The sequence below is a fragment of the Ooceraea biroi genome, chromosome 5 (genome assembly GCF_003672135.1).
Source record: "Ooceraea biroi isolate clonal line C1 chromosome 5, Obir_v5.4, whole genome shotgun sequence".
NCBI classification, from domain to species: Eukaryota; Metazoa; Arthropoda; class Insecta; order Hymenoptera; family Formicidae; genus Ooceraea; species Ooceraea biroi.
The window spans coordinates 1,320,655-1,343,342 of record NC_039510.1 but is presented as its reverse complement, the minus strand read 5'-3'; the positions used below and the strand labels follow the sequence as shown (position 1 = coordinate 1,343,342).

The 22,688-nt window shown below is 47.4% G+C and overlaps 2 protein-coding genes across 3 annotated transcripts in view; one reads left to right on the top strand and one right to left on the bottom strand.

Moving 5' to 3' along the window:
- The first annotated feature begins 79 nt into the window (after positions 1–79).
- Positions 80–22,688, top strand: part of LOC105287026 (N-alpha-acetyltransferase 15, NatA auxiliary subunit) — a 39,179-nt gene continuing 16,570 nt past the window's right edge. Inside the window, exons 1-8 of the mRNA XM_011352403.3 lie at positions 80–258; positions 584–931; positions 1,103–1,237; positions 1,325–1,469; positions 1,543–1,800; positions 1,875–2,185; positions 2,321–2,602; positions 2,703–2,916. Coding sequence (XP_011350705.1) covers positions 202–258; positions 584–931; positions 1,103–1,237; positions 1,325–1,469; positions 1,543–1,800; positions 1,875–2,185; positions 2,321–2,602; positions 2,703–2,916 — 1,750 coding nt within the window. The 5' untranslated portion in view covers positions 80–201. The remainder of the gene's footprint in view (positions 259–583; positions 932–1,102; positions 1,238–1,324; positions 1,470–1,542; positions 1,801–1,874; positions 2,186–2,320; positions 2,603–2,702; positions 2,917–22,688) is intronic.
- On the bottom strand, positions 4,023–19,630 carry LOC105287024. 2 transcript variants are annotated; one of them, XM_011352401.3, is made up of 2 exons: positions 19,382–19,630; positions 4,023–7,426 (listed from the first exon to the last, which is right to left on the bottom strand). In XM_011352401.3, exon 2 carries the CDS (start codon positions 7,424–7,426, stop codon positions 4,181–4,183), a length of 3,246 nt encoding a protein of 1,081 aa, XP_011350703.1. In that variant the 5' UTR covers positions 19,382–19,630; the 3' UTR covers positions 4,023–4,180. The 2 variants fall into 2 exon arrangements, with proteins under 2 accessions (XP_011350703.1, XP_011350702.1); XM_011352400.2 differs by lacking the exon at positions 19,382–19,630 and adding an exon at positions 16,454–16,498.

Here is a 22,688-nt window from a genome sequence, read left to right as displayed (position 1 = left end):
CCATCGCGCACGCGATTGGCGCGTCGGGCGAGCGCCCGTTGAATCGCCCGGCGCCGTGGCGACAGCATTTCCGGCGGAACAGCATTGTCGCAATGATCACGTGATCATAGATCGACTTCTTCGTTTGTGGCCACGAGGTTTTGTGGTGAAAATTAAGTTCACCGGGTGGAAAAGGCCCCCTATTTTTGTAATTATACAAAAATGCCCTCGAGCAACCCGTTGCCACCCAAAGAAAATGCCCTGTTCAAGCGTATCCTGGTGAGTACAAGCTGATTAAAATACTCTGTTTTGGACCCCACTCTCCGGACCGACGGGGTTTGCGCTCATCATGCTCTAATGATAAAGCACACCCGTCGGGAAAAACCGGGAAAAAGTCACTGGCGATCGCGGCGAGCGGCGCCGCGCGCGTCGTCACGGGCAAAAGCCCGTCACGACCAGTGGCACCCGGACGACGGCGTCGGCGTCGGCGACGTCGCGCGAACGCGGTGCCGCCAACTCTCGCAGGTCGAATCTCGTAATGCCCCGACTTAACCCCCGCGGCGCATGTTTTCACGAAACGCTCCACGTATACCATGTATTGCAGAGATGTTACGAGCACAAACAGTATAAAAATGGGCTAAAGTTCGCGAAGCAGATCCTGTCAAATCCCAAGTTCAGTGAGCATGGAGAGACCATGGCGATGAAGGGTCTCACTCTGAACTGCCTGGGCCGCAAAGACGAAGCCTACGACAATGTCCGGCGCGGTCTCCGGAACGACCTGCAGTCCCACGTCTGCTGGCACGTCTACGGCCTTCTGCAGCGCTCTGACAAGAAGTACGACGAGGCTATCAAGTGTTACAGAAATGCGCTCAAATGGGACAAGGACAATATCCAGATCCTTAGGGATCTCTCATTGCTGCAAATTCAGATGCGAGATCTGGAAGGATACAAGGTGAGTGTTCCATAATTATAATTTTTCTTTCGTAATTGTTTCTTGTTTTTATTATGCTTATCTTCTGTATTTCAATATTACAATAAGTAATTTCAATTTCTTTTCATAATTCATAACTAATTTAATGCTACTTGCTATTTTAATTTTATTATATATCTACTCTCTCTACAGGATACCAGATATCAATTATTTATGTTACGTCCTACTCAACGAGCCTCCTGGATCGGTTTCGCTATCTCGTATCATTTATTAAAGGATTATGAAATGGCGCTGAAAATTTTAGACACCTTTCGAAATTCTCCGATGGTACGTAATTCACGTGCACACGTTTACCCGCAAGTATGCAGGACGAACGATGCAACTTAATGGAGAGCTTTTACGAAATTTCTGCAGATCTGTTACGATTACGAACACAGTGAGCTGCTTTTGTACCAGAACATGGTCATCCAAGAGTCGGGAGAGAGCGAACAGGCGTTAAAACATTTAGACAAGTATAGTGATCAAATTTGCGACAAAGTTACTGTGAAAGAGACTTACGGTAAGCGCGCAACGAGGGTAAAAATATTTTTTACGAATATCAATACTTCTCACGCACTGTCTCTTCCCTGTAGGTAAATTAAGACTTCAACTGGGGCAGTACGCGGAAGCGATTCAGGTCTACAAGGAGCTGTTAGATGTTAATCCGGAAAACACAACGTATTACACTAGGCTAGCGGAGGCCGAGAGACACACCGCGCCGGGCGACACGCTGCGTATGCTCCAGAAATACGAGGAGCTCTTCCCGCGAGCGCTAGCGCCGCGTCGCTTGCAGCTCAACTATGCGAAAGCAGATGAATTCAAAATCCTAGTCGATCGATATTTACGTAGAGGTGATTCATTTTCCATGTAATTAATTGCACGTTAAAATGCTCCCGTCGCATGCTGATGCTCACACGACTTTCAGGGCTTCACAAAGGCGTGCCGCCGTTGTTCGTCAACCTCCGCTCGTTGTACACCGACAAGGAGAAGGTGGAAATCATATCAGGTCTGCTCGTGCAATACAAGGAGGCGTTGAAGGCGCACGGCCACTTCAGCGATCACGAGGAAGACAATCCGAGGGAGCCGGCGTCCGCGCTCCTGTGGACGTACTACTACCTGGCGCAACATTACGATTACCTCGGTGAAACGGAAAAGGCGCTGACCGAGATTGACGCTGCCATAGATCATACTCCTACGCTTATAGAACTCTTCGTTACCAAAGGACGTATTTACAAGGTAGGCTTTCTTCCGCGCGCGATGTGCGTTCCGCTACGGAATGTGCGTTTCGCAATCGACACGGACGTCTGTCCCGAGAGAACGGCGTGAGAAACGTGTGTGGTCTGAAGAGGTTGTACGTTCGTTTGTTAACAGCACGCAGGGAACGCTCAGGAAGCGTACAAGTGGCTGGACGAGGCGCAGGGGCTCGACACGGCCGACCGATATATCAACTCCAAGTGCGCCAAGTACATGCTGCGCGCGAACCTGATCAAGGAGGCGGAGGATACGTGCGGCAAGTTCACGAGGGAGGGCGTCTTGCCGATGGACAACCTGAACGAGATGCAGTGCATGTGGATACAGACGGAGACGGCCAACGCGTACAAACGTCTCGGGAAGTACGGAGAGGCGCTGAAGAAGTGCTACGAGGTCGACAGGGTGAGTTGAGACGCGCGTCGCGCGCCTGCGTTTTTTTTTTCAGATGCGATGCGTCTGATCTGTGTGATTCATCGGTGCGTACCACGTACGTTGCCCGCAGCATTTCTCGGAGATCATAGAGGACCAATTCGATTTCCACACGTATTGCATGCGGAAGATGACGTTACGGTCTTACGTCGGCTTGCTAAGGTTAGAGGATGTTCTGCGGTCCCATCCGTTTTACTTCAAGGCAGCCAAGTGCGCGATGGAGGTGTACCTGCGGTTGCACGACTACCCGCTGCCGGATCCGGCGCAAACGCAGGAAATCGACACCGGTGAGTCCCGTTTCTCGTTCACGCTGCATTTATTGCCGCGCTATCTCTGTTGAAGATGAAATGGACGTAGTACGTTTGATAATTTCGCACTCTATCTCGCGTTATCGATGTATGAATTTGTTTGATCAATTCAATATAAATATTGGCAAGATTATGTCATGTTTCGAACAGCGCACGATTATATTTCGTTTCTTGGAAACTTCTCGATAAATATTAATGACCGTGTTAGATACAAAATGCTACTTTTTTTTGGTCATATTAAAGTACGCGAATTTTGTAGAAGATACAAGATTATTTCTAGTTTGTTGGAAAGTGCCGACCGTTTTTAATATTAATAATCTAACGTGCACATCTGGAATTTTTCTAATATTATATTGTAATTATGTTTATACAATATTTTTTGAGAGACGTAGAGAAACTAACAGTGTATATTACAAATTATATATTATACGCTTTGCATTCTGTGTCCAGTCAGATTCAACATAATGTTTTGCAGGAGCTCAAAATAATTCTCTAATTACTCAAAGCATGCTATGCATAATTATAATTGGCAAACTGTATTATGAAAATTTCCATAAAATTTTGTAAATAATATTGTATAAACTGATCGCTATATTAGATTACACTAAATCACGTACATGCGCTGCGAATTATTTAAATCTATTTTCATACGAAAAACACGCTATAGGAAAGTTGCACCAATTAAAAAAATATTTAATGCAGAAAGCTTCATGGATTTAGTAACATGTAAATTGCTATAATGTAACTAATTTTACGCGTTTTAGCGTCAGTGAATATGCATTTCACGCGTGACATTTCACATAAATATCTGATTTCTTTAGCTACTATTAAATATTAGCTCGTCACTTATCACTGCTCTTAGCGTCAAGAACTCGAAATGCACAATACTATCCATTGGGTGACAGCGTTTCAGAATTTTTGAATACGATTTACCAAGTACCGCGTATCAATCGCGAGCTAACGTACATGTAATCTGTTCGTTAATCACAGATAACGTGCGCGAGTCATGGTACATAATAGCACAGCCATATCATCCTAGGAAATCGTAAGGAAAGAGGGAATCGGGTTGCGTAATAAATTAGTCGTTTCTCGTAAAACAACGTGGCTCTCTAATTAATCTAACTTAATCGAGTCGTATTTACAAGTACAATAAATATGTTAATGTTATCGTCGCGCGTACGCGGGCGACATTCACGAGATTATGGCATCGTGCGGGTGCCGAATCGGAAACGCATGTCGCGCTTCAGGCGTCACCTCGACGCCGCCTCCGTAATCTCGGTCCCCGCGGCTTTGGATAGATGTAACCGTCGTCCTGCCGTTGCGTGACCGCCTGCGGCGTCAGGAAGTAGAAGTGGCCGACGTCTCCGGGTAGCCGGTACGCGAAGTACGCGTTCGGATTGTCCGAATGATTGTCCTGCACGGTGACGGGATCGATGAATTCCGCGTCGGGGTTCACGGCGGGACGCGGCTCCCTATAGTTGACCTCGATGTCGTCCAGCAGCGACACGGGCTCCCCAACATCCTCCAGTTCTTCTCTCGACCCAACCACTGGTACGAAATTGTTCGTGTGCCCAGTCGGCTGTACCGTTCCATGCACTGCGTAACGAGAAGTCGGATTCCGCAATCGGTAGTTCTCCGTCCGCAACTCGTAGTCGGATAACGAAGCGGGAGATTGGTGTGGCCGAGGTTTCGGCTCGATCACCTCGATGAACTCGCTATCTGGATTAATCGGCGGCAAGGGTCTTCGATAGTTCACCAAAGTGTCGTCTTTCAGGGAATACGGTCGTTGCGATTGATCGCCATAGCGTACCTTCACGTTGGGTGCCTTGTGGGTCACCGACTGACCAGTCTTGTAGATGTTTGTAGACACGTAAGTGTTCAAGGGTTTCTCCGTAGTACTGCTCGATTTCCCATAAATCGGAGTCGTACTCGGTATCCTCGTGTCCGGCAGTTTCTTGCCGAAAATCGTGAAGTACTCCTTTGTTACGTCGTCCAGTAGTCTCTCGTCCTGCTGCGTGAAGTAGGCGTGCTGCGGATTCGCCGTTGTTGTGTCCGCGATTGGATATCTCGTGGTAGCACTCGTAGGATAAACGAGTGGTCGATGTTGCGCCTTACTGTACGGTATGCGTTTCAACGGCGGTGGTTGCTGATGTCCTCGCGGCGAGCTGATATCCTCGTAGGCATATTGCCGAGTACCGAGAGTACCGGATTGAACATCTTGGTACGATTCACCGTATGACACATCTTGCTGTTGCTGCCGCAGCTGCAGTTGTTCCTCGTGATACGATGTCCCGCGGCCACCGCCACGTTTCGAGTAATCCGCTACCTGGAAGCTGTATTGATAGATTGGCTTAGGTTTCGTGTTCTGTCGGTAGTACGTCTGCGGCTTCGGGGTTGTGTAGTACAACGAATGGTTCGGGCGCGCGGGCTGATAGTACACGGGCGCTTCGTCGGCCAGCATGGGCTGATTCTGGTCTTGCAAAGTACTGTCCGTGTGTTTCGATGGCGTTACTCCCGCATCATCGGTGTAGTGGAACGTATGCGAGTTCTTGACGATGTTGTCGATCAGCTTCATCTTATAGTCACTCGATGTTTTGACCGGTGCGACCGTCTCGACATTGTAGTAATGCTTTTTCTTCTCAGAAGTTTGCTGTGATCGCGACGTTTCAACGTTGTAATACGGCGACTTGGTAGTGGTCTCGTGGTAAACGGTTGACGGGTCCGCTGTGCGACCCGAATTTTCGTCGCTCGATTCCTCGTAAAAGTAGTAGGACGCGTGATTGCCTGAGCGACCATCACCGGGTTGACTGGTAGTGATGATGCTCTTTATGGAGGCCGGCGTCACTTCCACCGGTCGTTCCAGCGATGACGGCGTGGTCGACGGATAATACGCGAGAACCGGTACCTTGTTGGTCACCAGGGTGGACCAGTCCTTGTGTTGGGTCGTCGCCTCGGACACTTGATTGCCGATCACGGGGCTGATGGTGTATATCTCTGTGTTCTCGAGAGTGTGCGGTTTCTTGGACGTCACTGTCGTCACCTCTACAGTGGGCGTTTTCTCCTTAGACGTGAAACTGTCTGTAGCGTTCTTAGTCGTACGACCGAAAGAGACCTTCATACTGATCGACGTGGAGATTGTCTTAATCGTCGGAATCGGTGTGTCGGATGGGTTCTTGTACTGCTTGGTCGTGAGTTTCCTCGGCGGTAGGTAAGTCGGCCGCGGTCTCGGTGTAGTCGTCGTCGGTCGCTTTGTGTACTTCTTCGTGGTCTTCTTCTCGTCCAGGGAGGAGAAGAAGTCCGGCGGCGGTGGTAGTATGATGCCGGGCACTAGCGGTCCCGGTGGCACGGCGGTTGTATTGTCTCGCGGATAGTGGAAGCTGTACGGCGGCGGATAGTAAATTGACTGATCCTCCTCGTCGTAGTCTGACAGATTGCTCGGCGGTGGCGGTGGTGGCACGAACACCGCGCCGGGTGGTATCGAGTGATAAAACGGCGGCGGACCGTCTGGTGGGCCCTCGGGTGGACGGAATTCGGGTCTTAGTCCTTTGTGCTCGTTGTTGCCGCGCGACTTCTCCTCGATAGTAAAGTTTCGCGGGGGAACGCCATAGTCCGGGGTGAGTATCGTGCCGTTCGGCGCGATTGGAAAGAACGGACCCTCCCCCGGTAGTAATCCCTTCGTGTAAAAGGGATCGGTGCTATAGTCGAGCGTGCCGTTACCGATGTCCTCCGTGGTGCCATTTGGGCCAATGATCTGTATCGGTCCGTCCTCCATGAGTTGTACTGGAAAGGGCGGCGGTATCTTCGGCCGCGCCGGGATCTTGACCTGTCGTCTGGGCGCCTTGTAATCGTCGATGGGAGGCCACCTCGCGTTATCGCTCGGCCGTTGACCGTCCTGCTCGCTTCCGTGTTCAGGAAACTTCCCGCCCCTCAGCACCAGCACGTGATTCTCGGCCAGCCAGATCTCGTCCTCGTCGAGACCACCCAGATTGTCGATCGTGTCCTTTGGCACTTCGGGATTGCCGGCGTAGCTGATAATGCCAGGCCGTTTCGGCCGATCGCCGTAAATCTCGTTCTGTATGAGGCCGTACTTGCCCTCCTTGACCTGCTGAGAGAGCGTTTTCTTCTCGTCCTCGTCGTCGCCGCCGCCGCGAGTGCTTTTCCCCTCCTTGCCGTCACCGGCCGCTGACATGAGAATTCCGTCATCCCACAACGAGTCGCCATCGTCTTGGGGTTTCGTGTCGAGTCTCAGGTGACCTCCGACCAGTCGGTGAGATACTTTTCTTCCGGGTTCCGCGGTGATCTCGTTGTTCGTCGTCGACAGTTTCCCGCTGCCCCAGCTTTCCGATGCGTATTGCTTGCCCGAGCGATGACTAGATTCCTCGACGTGTCTCCTCTCGCGGCTCGACGACGATCCCGCTATCGTCGTGCATATCGCTATCACTGCTAGAGCTAGTGGTAGCCTCCGCAAAAGCAATGCGAGATGCGTCATCTGAAAATAGAAGGCACCGTTATAACTCCTGTCTTGTCTATAACTCGCGTGCACATGATAGATCTTTCTAATATGATCAGGAGACGATAAGATACTTTGGTTCCGCGCGATCGGGGAGAGGAGGCTTTGTTTAATCTCGTTCTCGCGCGAGAGTATAACGGGAGTGCAGCGGGTGCACCTTGAAATGCGTTTCATTATGCGAGCCATAAGCTAATTAAATAACGCGTTCCATTCCTCATACTCGACTTCGAAACGACTTTTGCGTTTAATAGGTCAACGAGAGAGACTCGTTGCGCAGAACAACAGTTTGCTGACCACAATGGCCGGAATTACATTCATAGTCGGTAGACTTAGCGCGCGTATTTCTAGCGTATGTCAAGGATCTAATTACGCAACGGCGCTAATTAAGTACTAAGTCACGAGCGCAAAGCATGTGTTTACGCGCGTCCCAGCCAGACCACCGCGTAGTCCCGCAATTTAATCTTGCAGGAACGTAGAAGTACGGTCGCTAATGGCTCTCTCATCCCCATTACCGCATTATCTGCAAACCACATCGGCGATGACAAGCAGAATCTTTGAAACATTTTTGATGGATACGATCGTGACGACTAGACACGTTTTATGGTAAATTAAGCAAGCTTTATCAAGACCAATGATTCAACACCTAATGTATCGCAATTCAACAGGCGGGAATGCTCAAGAGTATCCCTGGATGCATCCAGGGCTAATTCGAGGTTCTACTCGCGCATTCGAGGAATTCGGTCAATTTCACCGATTCGAATCGCGATACGAGAATGCGATAATATCGAGAGGGATTGCCACGCCTTTCGCCGGCGAGCAGATCGGTGAACGGTCGACAAACGTTCACGGGTCACCGGAGTACTGAGCCAGCCTCGTTCGTAATGACTTGTGACTGAATAACGAACCGGTGCGAGTGGAGCGTAGGTTTCTGCGGGCGTACATGTGTTACGTTCGGCACGACCGATGCATTAACGTCGTATGCGGTTTACTGCAAACGCGGTCGTGTAAGTTTGCGGAAGTAACGCCAGCGCGAGCAACACGATAGCGAGCTTCCGAGAGTCTCGCGGACGTCGCACTTTGCCTATCTCTCCGCGCTCTTCTAATAAAACTCCGAACTTCCTCCCGTCCATCCATTTGCGATCCGCGACGATACGTCTCCTACGCAATGCTGATATATCGTCTGCCCAGTTTAGTTGCTACAAATAGAAAGTCGTTATATAAATAGCATTATGCAAGGAAAATGCGATTTCGGCTAAGCCTCCGCGGACGATTAATGGTAGCAATTATAAAATGCTATTTAATTTGTACATCGATATCTAAGTTTGGAAATTAATTCTAGATCGTGATCGATATGACTTGTATTAATTTTCGTAATCGTAATCGTAATTAATTTTCGGCTTTTTTATGATTCATATCTTCAGCCGTGAGTTGCAATTTTTCCGCGAGCTCTAAACTGCGTTTGATTGATGAACGCGGAATCAAGAATGTACCTTTCCTCGTGCATCCGGAGCGGCACGACAAACGTTTATCAGGATTCCCGGTACGTCGCTGAATTGCTGTAATTGTATCGCAATAACGCGCTTCCTCCGAGAACCAGCAGTGGCCGAGGACGAAGACGCGATACGCCTTACGTGAGTGCGCTAGATTTCTCCGTGCAAATAAGTGCTTAATCTATGCGCGAGTTACGCGAGGACGGCGCAGCAGCGTTTCTTCGCATAAAAAAAGAGGCAGGAATCGATGAATACATTACACTCGATGTACGTGGCCGAAGTCGTCAATGCGTCCTAAACACTCGTAAGTTTCGAGAGAAACTCCGCGTGACTCATTCCTCGAGTATTCCGCATAGATATTTTAATATATCTAATGTACCTCTGATTGTTTGATCGTTGTTGATTATTTTTATAATCTACTACCTCTACTTTATCAGAACCATCCTCTCATTGAACATTGGGCTCGAATCAAAACTCAAGTTCAAAATTAATTAGAATCATTCAATTAATCAGAGGCCAAACGATTCGAACATTGCACGATACTGCTGAACAATTTTTCTTTTCTCTTATGGAATCGTCCCTGTGTCCTCGGTTGCACTTTGATAAATCAGATCTCGCGCGGACACTTTCGTCATCGTGCACTCACCGCGACCGGCTTGCCCTGCGACTTAACATACTCATTTCTCGACATTTAACCGACACTGCCCACACTGCACGATTGAACAATCGAACGTTCCGCCCTATCAAAAATCGATGTCTCAGCACATCCCACAAACGAGATCGGTCCCTGATTGTTCTCGCGCGACACGCATCGTCTCACAAAAGTAAGGAACGACGAGGAGGAACCACGCAAAGCGATCCTCCACTCGGACACGTTTGCGAATCAACGTTCCTTGGTTGGTTTCACGCGCGCCGACGAGTGACGATGACTTTTCGGCACTTTGATTGGTGGGTGCGAGTGGAGAAACGCGTCGGATCTCGATGGAACCGCGGTGCGACCGCACGAACCGGCATGGTACACGTGACTGGTGGCTTTTCCATCACCCTCTCTTGGCGTACCGGGGGCCCCCCAAGGACGTTCGCCGGAGAAGGTGGAGCCATTTCCAGGCGGTAGCGTACTGGACGCGGCCTGGACGCGGTGGAAAGGAGGAAGTCTCGCCGATTCGTATCGTCAATTAATGATCGTAGTTAGATCGGCCGCTTTCTGGTGATCGGCGTTACTTCTCCGGCTATCGTAGCCGCCGGTTACCCGGAGGATGTTTCACGCGCGGCCGTTTCCTCGCGGACGTTTTTACGTGGGCGACGTAACTACGGAAAGACGTGCGATCGAACACGATCGAACCGCGTGCACTATCTTGATGTCCTTTCACTTCTCGGTGATCAGCGACCTGTCCGATTCGCTCACAGGCGACACTCACGTGACAGAGCTGGATCCGACGGAATCGCGTGCACTCGCGTATACCTGAGCGTTATCTCCCGCGCCCGATTGCCTAATCCCATCCGGTAACGGAGCCTTTCTGTACCGGCAATGAACGCGCGGTAATGGACCCTGATAAATCAGCGCCGGTAAAATACTAGATGCTGCTCTGAGGAATTGTCCACGCAACAATTGTCGAGCTATGCTTCTTGCCTACGGCGCGTAATCGCGCCGAATAGGCAGTTCGCCGAGTCGTTTGCCGAAATTGCGATCGCTGAATTGACTGTCGGCTTTAACGCTCGGTATTCCGGAATAACCGTTACGACCGAGCTATTCGCGTCGCGAGGAGTCGCGTAATCGCCGCGTTCTTTCGCTCGGCGCATTTCGTTCGCGCGTAGTCGCGAAGCCGCGCACAAAGGAAGGCGCGTAGAAGCGGCTTGGTGGAAGCGATATTGCAAAACGGGTGGACTCGGTGTCGCCGAAATGGAGGTGGACGGTTCCGCAAGACGAGAGCCGAAGGATTTTCGATGCGTGATGCAAGACGACTCTTGGCAGGTGCCGTTACGTCGCCTCTGCAACGTTCTGTTCGCGCTCCAATACGCGTTCGGTATCAGAACGCTCCGCGGCCGTGGCGACTGGTAGTGGATCGCTCCGATCGATCTCACTCGCCAAATTGGAAAAAAAGTCGGAAACTAGTTTAGCCGTGATAGACGTGGCGTAATAATCACGGCTCTCACGCGAGGCGGGCTCTGTCCGGGAAAATCGTCGCGGAGAAAAATCGTTCTCCTCCCGCCTCACGGAAATGTTCCTCTTGATCACTTTAAGATCTACTACTGCAAATCCGTCGATTGATATGTCTAATAACCATGCGGCATTATGCATGAAACGTACGTTCGTTTGCAGAAGAAGGTTCCCACGAAAAAAATCTGCATGCTTATTAGTATCTCGCGGTCTTGACGGAAGTCGACCTTGGATGCGGACCATCGAGAAGGCGTCCCACGGTTACCGATAAAACGGCATTGAGCCATCGCACTAGTTCCGCGAGAGTGAAAGGTGGCCGGGGTGGCAGAACGAGATCTTTGCAAAACAGCCTCCACGTTGATTCATCGCGAACGGATATCGCCCGATTATTCTTCTTTAGATCGCTCGTAGTATACCGTTGCTCGAAGTATCGATCACAATAACGTATGACTCGCGCGCGCTACAGTGCCGTTTCATCCAGCAAATATTTGATTTCGCTGTTACCGGAATATTGTGTAATTTTTATACTGTAAAAACGTTATTATGGGAAATATATATTACTGTAATTATTCATGGAACGCGCCCGCCTCCGCCAAGTGTATCGTAACGCGAGGAGGCCGCTTGCATACGCGGACTCCACGTAAGCAGCTGCGGATCTACCGTTATCCAATTGAATTTACGCTTTCAACTACTTTCCTTTTTGTTTCGCGTTGTGCTCGCTGAGCAGCGGCATTAATTCCCCGACGCCGCCGAGTGACTTTCGGCGCGTCGCTCGCATAACGATTTTACAACCGCACGTAGAAATGTACACGCGGGAATACATACGCGAAACCGGTCGGGCACACCTTTGCGCACAGGAAATCGATAATTGACTCTAAACGGTGTCCTGCACGACGCGCCTTTTGCCCGATGAAACTAGCGCTTCTTTATTCAATAATCCTTAAGTCGATAATCGGCGACCGTTCCTCATTTTCTGGTGCCAAGAAGGTCGGCTACCGTGTTACACGGCAATTTCATTAATTGTTTTCGAATCATTTGTCATATACTTCTTGTGAACCTACGTGTTTGCGTAAGACTGATAAAACAGGAGAAAGCTGGAACGCTAAATGCGCGAGGTGTCTCGGCTTAAAGGGAATTATTATCTCTATCGCTTTCAGATGCGAGAGATAAGTCCGGTTGTCTGTGTTACCTAGACACTCGATCGCTGCACTTGATGTCATATATTAATGCATTGCCACGGGCTACACAAGTGAATTAAATTAGCACGTCGCCGGAGAAACATTGTTGCTCCATTCCTCGCTAAATGTACAGTGTCCATACTTTCCTACGTTCGTTAAGCAACTCCGACGTGTGCATTTCATATTTCCATTATCTCCTCATACCTTTTTTTCTTATTGGCCACACGTTACGTGAGTGTGTCGAAGACGAAATTAACTCTTATAATACGCCGGCGACGTGGTACCAATCGCGCTTTCTTGAATAGAAACTCGTGGAAAAACATCGATAAGCTCATTCAATACGTGTTGCTCTAACACGGTTCAATATCAAGTGTGTCTGTGCCGGTTAATGACTTATCAACAGTTTATCAGAAATTATGATTTACATGTTTAGTAAATTAGAATTCTCACCCACGCGCGGGAAATTAATCGCCGTCGCGATAAAGGTATTTGATCCTGAGTTCACCGAGTCACGTAGCGTTCGCGTCGAATGACGATTTACCGCGCACGCCGCTCGAGGTGAATCCCCGGCAGAAGAAATCTGCGCCATGACGAGATTGACACGACGGGGAAGAGCCAGCGCACACCTCGCTAGCAGAACACCTTGGCATTGACCGGCTTGCTCCGCCGAGGCAGCGCTTGCATAATCCGCTCGTCTCGTTCATCCCGAGCAGCTCCTCTCACGCCTGGTTACGGCACGTCTATCGCATCTTGTCGCGCCTCTCCTTCGCTCGTGATCGCGCGTCAGGATATTCTTTGCGAGCAAAAGAATTGCGACGACCACCGGTATTGCTCGAGTCGCGACCCCCGTTCTCGTTCATCGACCGGAAGTCTCCTGAACGGAACAACGAGTACCCGTGTGTGTCACGCCGTTATTAGTTGTCTCAAGAACTCAAATACGGGGCCTCGAAGCGTTACGCAAGCTGATTGCAGTTTCTGCCGGTAGAATGATTTTGTTTCCTCCCGACGTGATTTATTTGGATGATCAGGCGATTTATCCTTCGTCGTTAGGTAGAGTTGTTGTAGTCGAGGCGGGCCGGAAGTTTCCTCAAAGAAATTAGCGATTAATCATTCTGTATTACTTGTCGGAGTGATTTTTATACTGATTACATGGTCTCGGAATATCTTGCGTGCAAATAAAATATAGTGGCGATAATAGAATATTTAGAATAGATATGCATAAATATTCGATTGAAATCGCGAATCATACGAGATGGCATAATTTCGCCATTTCTATCTCCGACGGATTATTAATTATTTGCATTTTTTTTAATGGCTCCTGATAACTGTTTGCGTCAGTTCTGCGTTCCCAGGGAGTTGTATTTCTCGTTAGTATCCACCGCGAAATTTGCATGGCATCTCGATAAGTCCTTCGACGCACAATCTTATAGTAAATCTCACGATATATTGTGCAAGAAAGTGGTGAACAAAAAAAACAACGAGGTAGTTCATGGCGAGTATGGATAATACCGGTTTACGTTTTCAACGTTAACGGCCGTTAAAACCCGCGCCGGTCAGACAAGGTTAACGGCCCAATTTCGAATCACGCAGCGATCTTGCCGCTACTTGCTTTGATTTTTCCTGAAATTCGAAAAATCCAATCAGCATATCAAAGTTTTTTGCCGTTTGAATGAGAAAATATCTCAGTTGGCTGGAACATTCAATGTGTAATTAAACATGGTAGCATATGAAATGTCACATCACAGGAAAATGTGTGATTACAATTTCGAAAAATTTGTAAACGGTTTTCTATCTTTAGTTTTGGTTATAATAATTATTAATGGTTCTCTATCTTTATATTCTTCCGAGAGAGAATAACGACAGTCGATCCTCAGGGGATCTCCCACGTATTACCAATTTTTGGCAGTAACGTTCTTGGAGGAATTTCTTTTCGCGCAATCGCGATGGCCTTCATGCCTTCAGGTAACAGGCGACCGAAATCGATACGCGAAAAAATTCGAAAAAACAGGTCGCAACCGCAATCCCATGCTCGTTAAAGCTTGGAGAACGACCGCGGACTTTTGCGCAATAATTTGCACCACAAATACACCTCCGCTAATCTCATCAGCGTTTTAGCTTCGCGCATTTTCACCTCAGGTTGACTTGACCGTTCACCTTCACGATAGATAAGAACCGCAAATCTTGCAACGCTTTCTCGAGTATATCTCGATCCTTGAAGCTGCTCTTCATTTTTAGATACCGTTTCACAGACTTCGTCTTCGAAGGCATAAATGTTGGCGATCTGAGACGCGTACGGAAACGTTGATTTTTAAGCGGACCTGAGTACGTTCCCCTTGATCAAAAATGCCGTGCTATCGCTGCGAATATCGCAGGAATTCCCGTGCCATTTCACTAGTTTGGAATCTGTCTCTTTACAAAAAATACAAAATTTTTAACCAGCCGCTCGAATAACGTCGCGTCCACTTTTTAGCGGATATTTATTTTATTAACACGAAAGACACGAAAGAGTGATTATGCGACTGCGCGATGAGTCCATCGGAATTCGCACCGTCGGGATTCCTGCCGATTGTTTTCCCCGTGTTAATCAGAGTCCGATTCGTGACGCTAATCGTGTCCGTACGTTTCAATCAGCGGATTCACCGGATCTCAAATTAAACTGGTTTGTCCGCGGTGTACGCGGTGAATCACAGTCCGGGCATCCAGACGATCATGATCCCCGCACACACACACCGCCGTGATCGCCCATGGCGAATCGTACTTTTATCCGCGTTCCAATGCTCGCGTCGCACCATTTCGCGCTTGCCGCGTGCATTCCCACGCTTACGCCATGGTGTCCCTCTCCGTCGTGCAAGTTAGACGCTGTCGCCGCCGTTACATCGACAATTAAGGACGATCACTCGCCGGCAGGAGGGGAAGTTAGCCTGTGCAAGGTTTCGGGCCCAAGGTTTCGTTGACGATCTTGCTCGCCCTCGTGCTGGTCGTTCGTCCATTTCGCGAGTCCATGAGATTGCATTCGATGCATCCGCGCGAGCGAGCAGGGGACACCGTCTGCGTGTGCGCATTTTTTTCCTCGCATTTGTTCCCTCTCGCAAGCTTTCGTACGCGAAGTAACGCGAGGTACGTACGTTATTCGGCGTCTAAACGCTAATGCAAAACCGCTCGCGAAAGAAGAAAAGTGTCTCCTTTCTCCGATCGCATTCCTTCAATCGGTAGTTTTCATATTATTCCATAATGAACGCTTACTCGCCCCATGTATGTAATATGGTACACTTACGTACCGCCACCATGCCTATGCCTCGATACGTACCGTATTTTCATCGTGATATCGAAAAGTTACCATTACCGATCTCGCTAAACATGCGACACGCGACTTTCCCCGACATGTCACTGCTGTTTCTTTTCCCTTGCTTTTTCTTTTCCTTCGCTTAGCGATACTTCATACGTGAATTGCATAACTTTGAAAAGCGGTGCGCGTACTGGCGCCTAAGAGATACCGCGCGACCGGTACGATGCACATCGTCGATCCTCTATAAATCGATATCCGCGATTGGCACTTTGGTCTCGGAGGTCTACAAGGAAGAGCTCGAGCTTCGATGCATATCATGATTATTTCTGTCTTCGTTTTACACCGTTTTTTTGCGCGTTTGCAAATTGCGCTTATGTAATGTGATCTCGCGAACGCGAATGCATGATACTGTGATGAATCTTGATAAGAGATCGAAAAACACGTCACGATAACCAATAATCATTTACGTTGATTTATCATCTACCTTCCTCTTCTTCCGTTCCGGGGAAGCGATCGTGCATCAGATACGCGGCATTGATATATCCAGAATGCAAACCATCGCACTTTCTAAAAAAGCAAGACGCTGTCGCGCTTCTCAAGGAACGGAAGAGACACGTCGCCGACACGCTCCGGATTTCGTTTAATACACTTTGGTTTTTCCCGAACGTTTTTCGAGGGCAGAGTTATATCGAGGTGAAAGCAATCGATCGCCGATCGATCGATAGATCATGCGTTATAATTGACAAAACGAGATGAAAGTAATTAGACACGTCGTAAATACATTAAGCCGTCGCCGGAAGTCCCAGCTTTCGCAAGCAATTCGCGATTGACCGGATACCCCAGAGAACCCCCAGCCACGCGAGAGACGATTACCGCGGGAACGATTGACAACACCTTCCATTTCGCTCCGTGATATAAGCTCATTCGACGAAGTAGAGTCGAGTGCACGAACGCAGGAAGCAAGTCTATCCGGAAATCGTTCTCTAAAAAAAAGAGAGCAGATTTATACAAAAAAAAACTTTGCAAATTTCTGGAGAATCTTTAAAGCATCTTATTTCTGGTTATTTTTTTGCTATTTATTACCTATACAGGGTGGTCCACTTAAATCGATCATCTTAGATATTTCACTTGTTTTTGATGATACGAAAAAATGTCTAAGGAAAAAGTTGCACCGTTCGAAGGGGCTATCATGATGACAGAACAAAAAGTTTTTCAAGGCTATTTTTTTCGGAGATTCAAAGGTCAAGATAATTTTTTTAAATGGAACTACATATTTTTGTTCGCGCAATTGTATAGCCAACATCGACAGGAGTTCAGCGACCTATGACAACATGACCTTTAAATGATCTTGAACGCGGGAAACAGAAAAATCAAACTTTATGCTCTTCAACACAAAAATTTATTTAAGGAGGTGTTCGAAATGATATCCTCCGACTTCAATACATTTTCTAAGGCTCCATGGACGTTCTACTTATCGAAGCCACTTTAGATTTTCGACGGTCCAGTAGTTCATATTTCTTCTATTTACTTGTCCACGGTTAGTGAACATTGATTCATCGGTAAACACTCTCATGTTCTGGAATTCAATGGAATGTAAGATTGAAATAATTCCATACATGTATTGTGTGCGTGTGTGTATGTGTATGTAAATATTTATGATCGTGAAATGCTTTCGCAGTTCAGTTCATTTCCTGAGCTTCTCGATATCAGAGTTTAAATATGACTAATTATACAAAAGAGGAAAGAATAGAAATGCTTCTTATTTACGGTGAAAGCGGAAGAAGCTCTACAGAGGCGCAGAGAATGTACGACCAAAGATACCCTGAAAAGCGTTTACCGTCTCGCGCTGCTTTTGACCGTCTTATTAAAACATTTCGTGAAACTGGAAGTGTTTGTTCACGTAAGAAACTGCGACCTCGTTTGCAAACTAATGAACCAGCAGAAGTTACTGTTTTGGCTGCAGTGGCAAATAATCCACATATCAGTTCTCGACAAATACAAAGAAATACTGGTATTTCCAAGACAAGTGTTTTACGCATTCTTAAACGCCACTCATTTCATCCATATCACATTGCATTGCATCAAGAACTTCATGGAAATGATTTTATTAATCGAATAGAATTTTGTCAATGGGTGCTACAACAGTTGGAGGTCAATGAATTCTTCTTCAACAGAATATTGTTTACCGATGAATCAACTTTCACTAACCATGGACAAGTAAATAGAAGAAATATGCACTATTGGTCCGTTGAAAATCCAAGGTGGTTTCGACAAGTAGAACGTCAACGTCCATGGAGTCTTAATGTATGGTGTGGTGTTTTACACAATCGAATCATTGGCCCTTTCTTTATTGATGGTACATTAAATGGTCAAAAATATGCTGATTTTTTGTCCCAACAATTACCAAACTTATTGGAAGAGGTGCCGTTAGAAACTCGTTTACAAATGTGGTATCAGCATGGTGGTTGTCCGGCTCATAACGCACGTGTTGCACGTACAGTTTTACACGAAACGTTTCCGGAACACTGGATAGGAAGAGGAGGACATATCAGTTGGCCAGCACGTTCTCCTGATTTGAATCCTTTAGACTTTTTTGTGGGGAATGTTAAAGAACACTGTTTACAATGATGTACCAACTACACAAGAGAACATGAGAGAGCGCATTTTGAATGCATGTGCTAGTATAAATTCAGAAATGATAGAAAGGGTAAGAGTATCATTTGTGCATCGTATTAGAAAATGTATTGAAGTCGGAGGATATCATTTCGAACACCTCCTTAAATAAATTTTTGTGTTGAAGAGCATAAAGTTTGATTTTTCTGTTTCCCGCGTTCAAGATCATTTAAAGGTCATGTTGTCATAGGTCGCTGAACTCCTCTCGATGTTGGCTATAAAATTGCGCAAACAAAATTATGTAGTTCCATTTAAAAAAATTATCTTGACCTTTGAATCTCCGAAAAAAATAGCCTTGAAAAAATTTTTGTTCTGTCATCATGATAGCCCCTTCGAACGGTGCAACTTTTTCCTTAGACATTTTTTCGTATTATCAAAAACAAGTGAAATATCTAAAATGATCGATTTAAGTGGACCACCCTGTATATGTTATATAAATTTCTCGCACGCGAATTTGTGAAGTGTCTGGTAGAAATTACGCTTGCCACACGTTGGAGAACCGCCGTTCCTGCCTGCTGTCACGGTCGGCGATGGATATGCAATAATAACCGACATCCTGGCGCATGATGACCGCGCGCATTATAATTAATATTTCTCGGAAGACCTCCTAAACCTTCGCGTCGGTTAGATAAATGGGATAGATACGCGTGTTAAGACAGATAAATGAGCGATACACCAAGTTCGGTCATGTATCATCGAGAGTATCAAAGTAGTATCGCGTTCATCACAGAACGAATCTGCGATTCAGAAAATTTCTATTCGCGAAAACATCGGCGGCTGCAGTTTTGTGTACTTATCACCTTTCCAATTTTATTTTTCTAAAAAGATATGTTTTTTTATGCATTGAAAACCGACCTTATCTCTTGACAACGTTATCATTACTAGTATCCATCGAAACGACGAAGTCTAAAACAAATTTGCAAACGCAACTGTTCTGTTTGGCAAAATGCGACGCGTGATGATTTCATCTTCGTTAGCTATATCGTCCGTATCGGTTATCAACAGCTATTAGCTCACGTAGCGTAGCTACCGGAAGGTCGAACACGATTGTCGGAGGTACGTGACACGTCGACTGCGTTTCACGCGGGATATTCTCGTCGCACGTTGGAAGGATCTTTCTCTCAGAGATAACTGCGATGATGCACTCACGATCGTCTCTTAATGCCGTGTACCGGCGTCCTCGGTCAACAGAGTCTCCCTCGATGCGTGACGGCGGTAACCGGCTGCTTCAAGCCTCATGTATCGCGCACCAACGAGTTCATCTGCACGATTGCGCGCGTGAAGGCGATCCCGACGACCAGGAGCAACGTGTCTCTCCTACCATAACACACTGCCACCAGCCGCCGCAAGCTGTGCGTGCTGCGGGATGCAACCAACTGCACTCTTGTACGACGATGCACGAGCGAGTAGCCTTCTACGCCGCGTGACTGGCGATCTTTATATCGGTGGATCCTCTACTGGCCCTGCGCCAGTGTCATCCCACTCTTTCCCTGATGCCGCGACGCGATGCGAGGTGACGCGATGCGACTCTTGCGACTTGCGCGCGGATTCCCCGGCAGAATCCGCGTGCGGTGTTCGCGCGCTTGGAGAACACCTTGCATGCAAGACCTCCGCGAGACCAGAGGTGCTAGAGGAAGTGGAAGCCGCGTGTGCAATGTCGCCGGTCGCTCTTAAGACTGTGTCTGTACCCGAAGGCATCGTCCTGCTGCGCTCGCGTGCCCTTCCTCTCTCACCTCACGGTCCCCCCTATTTCGCTCTTTTTCAAGGCAGTTCTTGGTCGAATCGACAGGAAGGGTTTCTGCTGTCATTTATATACGCGCTCTTTCAAATTGGCGTCTGATTGGAGTCAATTAGTCTTGTTACGTTGAGTTTCGACAGTCCTCTTTGCGAAATTAATTCGTTATTATCGATGTCAATCGCTGACATGTTTGTGTTAGTACGTTGATTCGTTTTGTCTCGATAACATTCGTCGCGGTCGTAAAACGAAGTATTCGCTTATCTTGCTTTGTTCTTGAGAATATGCGGTCTTGAATAGAATATGTGCTTTTGTGGTTTTCGGACATCCTGTCACGTAATATTGCAGGATCGTAGCGTTAAATAATAAACTTGTAGACTATCAGGAAAAAATCTCTCCGAAGTGCGTTTGAATATTTATTTTCTGCACGATCATTCGGGCTATAAATATAAATATGCACATTTATTTCGCACATGATAGTAAAAATCAAGACCTCCGGTTTTTAATGGGTTTCAGATATTCCGTGTTATTTAGTTATTCGAGATGGACGTGACGATCTTGACCCGTCTATTTAGCGAATGATACGATCTGTTCGGAACAGAAATAGAAACGTGGAAACTTACTATTCACCGGATGACAGACGTGCGTGCAAAAGACACGCCACGAGCTTCTACTGGATGCCAGAAATTCCGCTTCGATCTTCTTTATCCTCAATAAATTCCTTCATGAATTTCCTCATTCCGAATCTCGGCGATCACGAGTATCGCTTACGCGTGACAATAAAAAGGAATACCACTTACGTGGTACAATAAACAAAATATTATTTACGTTACGTCACCGTTTAATACGTTTACATTACATTTCCTGATTTACGCGTTGCCGTATATATTGCATAATTACCCGTGCGATAAGATCCAAATTTAAATAAGAACTTTCACGCGGCTTTCACCGAGTAGTCACGGTCCATTAATAGAAAATAATCCGCGGGCGTATCAGCGCTGCTCTTAATGCAATAACAATGGACATTACGAATCTGTAATAAGCGCATGTTACGATTTTATTCCGCGTTTGTTTCTCAGACGTGTGGCATTAACACCTCCTTCTTTCCAAAGCCGATAATGAGCGCGGAAAATACGATGAAACCGTGAGAAATGATGTCGCTCATAAGTAATCACCTTGCGTGAACGTTGCATCGATCGGTTGCATGTCAATCGTCGTGCGGAAACTATCCGACAACGAGTCGATATCGAGCCGCTTATAGGTAAACTCGTACCGGCATCCACTATTTTAATTGCGATGATGATTGCGATCACTGATATCAGCTACAAAGTGGAATAAGTAGTGGAAAATATTATGAAGTCGAGGTTACAGCAGCTCGATAACTTTCGCAGAGGTTTCTCCACGTTATCCAAGTGGTTTCCGTATCGACTCGACGTGTCAACTCGCTTGACATGTCATGCCCATTGACTCGGAAGCTTCATGATTTTCGCGATGGCAGGAGATACATTACCTCTCTTGCTCGCTTAAAAGATGGAGTCCCCTGTCACTATCGGCGCACGGTGAATCTTCATGTGTTGTATGGTAAAAGTATTATATGGGAACATGCTTGTTTGCATATGAACAACCGATGAACATCGCTTCATCATGCTGGTCACGTGCGGCGAACGCGGACGTGCACGAAAGTTCGGTCGGGCCAGTTGGGCTTGATCGCGAGTGATCTCGATGCGGAATTGACTCTTGCACCGGTGCAAAAAGTCCAACAGCTGAAGCTAAGTGCGTGCTTTCAAAACGTATCATTCTGCACAATGCATCAATTACGTAAGAAAGCAGAGAAAGGCGATCGCGTCCATTATCCATCCATTATCTCTCGGGCGCATCTTATTCCCGCGTTCTCGCATTTTTCTTCGGGTTCGACGAACCGAGTCGAATTGATCTACTCTGCACGAACAATCCGACAATCCGTCCGCTGTCAACGCGATTAATCCTCGCGCGCAGCCAAATTAGGAGAATCGCGACGAGATCGTGCGTTTGTCATCGGCGTTCACGCGAATCGACGATCTACCGCGTCCTTTCGCAATATCGTCATCGTATTCTGGGACCGTGACGGCATCATCCAGATGCGAACCGTCATCGATGTGACGTCTTGCGTGACGCACACAGAATCGGCCGTGCATTCGCGCGCAGATCACTCTATGACAAAAGGGTATTTTTAAGATACCGTTCATTCACATACGCGCGCGCGGTTTTCCCGCGAACGAGCTTTGAGTCAGCGGGGACAAGGTCAAGTCCGCTCGTCCTGGACGAAAGAGCCCATTGCGCGCTTTGAAGAGGAATTGCTTCCGTCCTGGACCGCGTCGTAAACGCGACGATGCGGCTCGTTTCGGATTATTTGATCGCGCGTGAGTCAACTCCGCGGCAGTATCAAAGCATCACAGCATCACTGTTCTTCGTGTTGCGAATTTTTAAGCGCCGCCTGATCATGCTATGAGACGTCCGGATGTAATCTTCATTGCGTGCCTTCGCGTTCTCGGGATGCTGGGAAGAGGTCGTAAGGAAGATCGATCTTGTCATCTTCCTACTTGAGAAGAAAAAGGTGACCCTGAGGAGCACGTGTGAAATTAATTATTCCGCTACGGCGATTGTACAGCATATTTGTGGTGTGAAATAATGCAATAGTTAATTATTAATTACGCATGTATAATTTCGTTTGTGTGATAACGA

Excerpts from the sequence above, each read along its gene's own strand:
- LOC105287024 (XM_011352400.2), bottom strand. The coding sequence starts at position 16,483 with ATGAGCTTATATCACGGAGCGAAATGGAAG. Across the intron at positions 7,427-16,453 it reads ATCACGGAGCGAAATGGAAG|ATGACGCATCTCGCATTGCT; the intron begins GTGTTGTCAATC and ends TTCTATTTTCAG.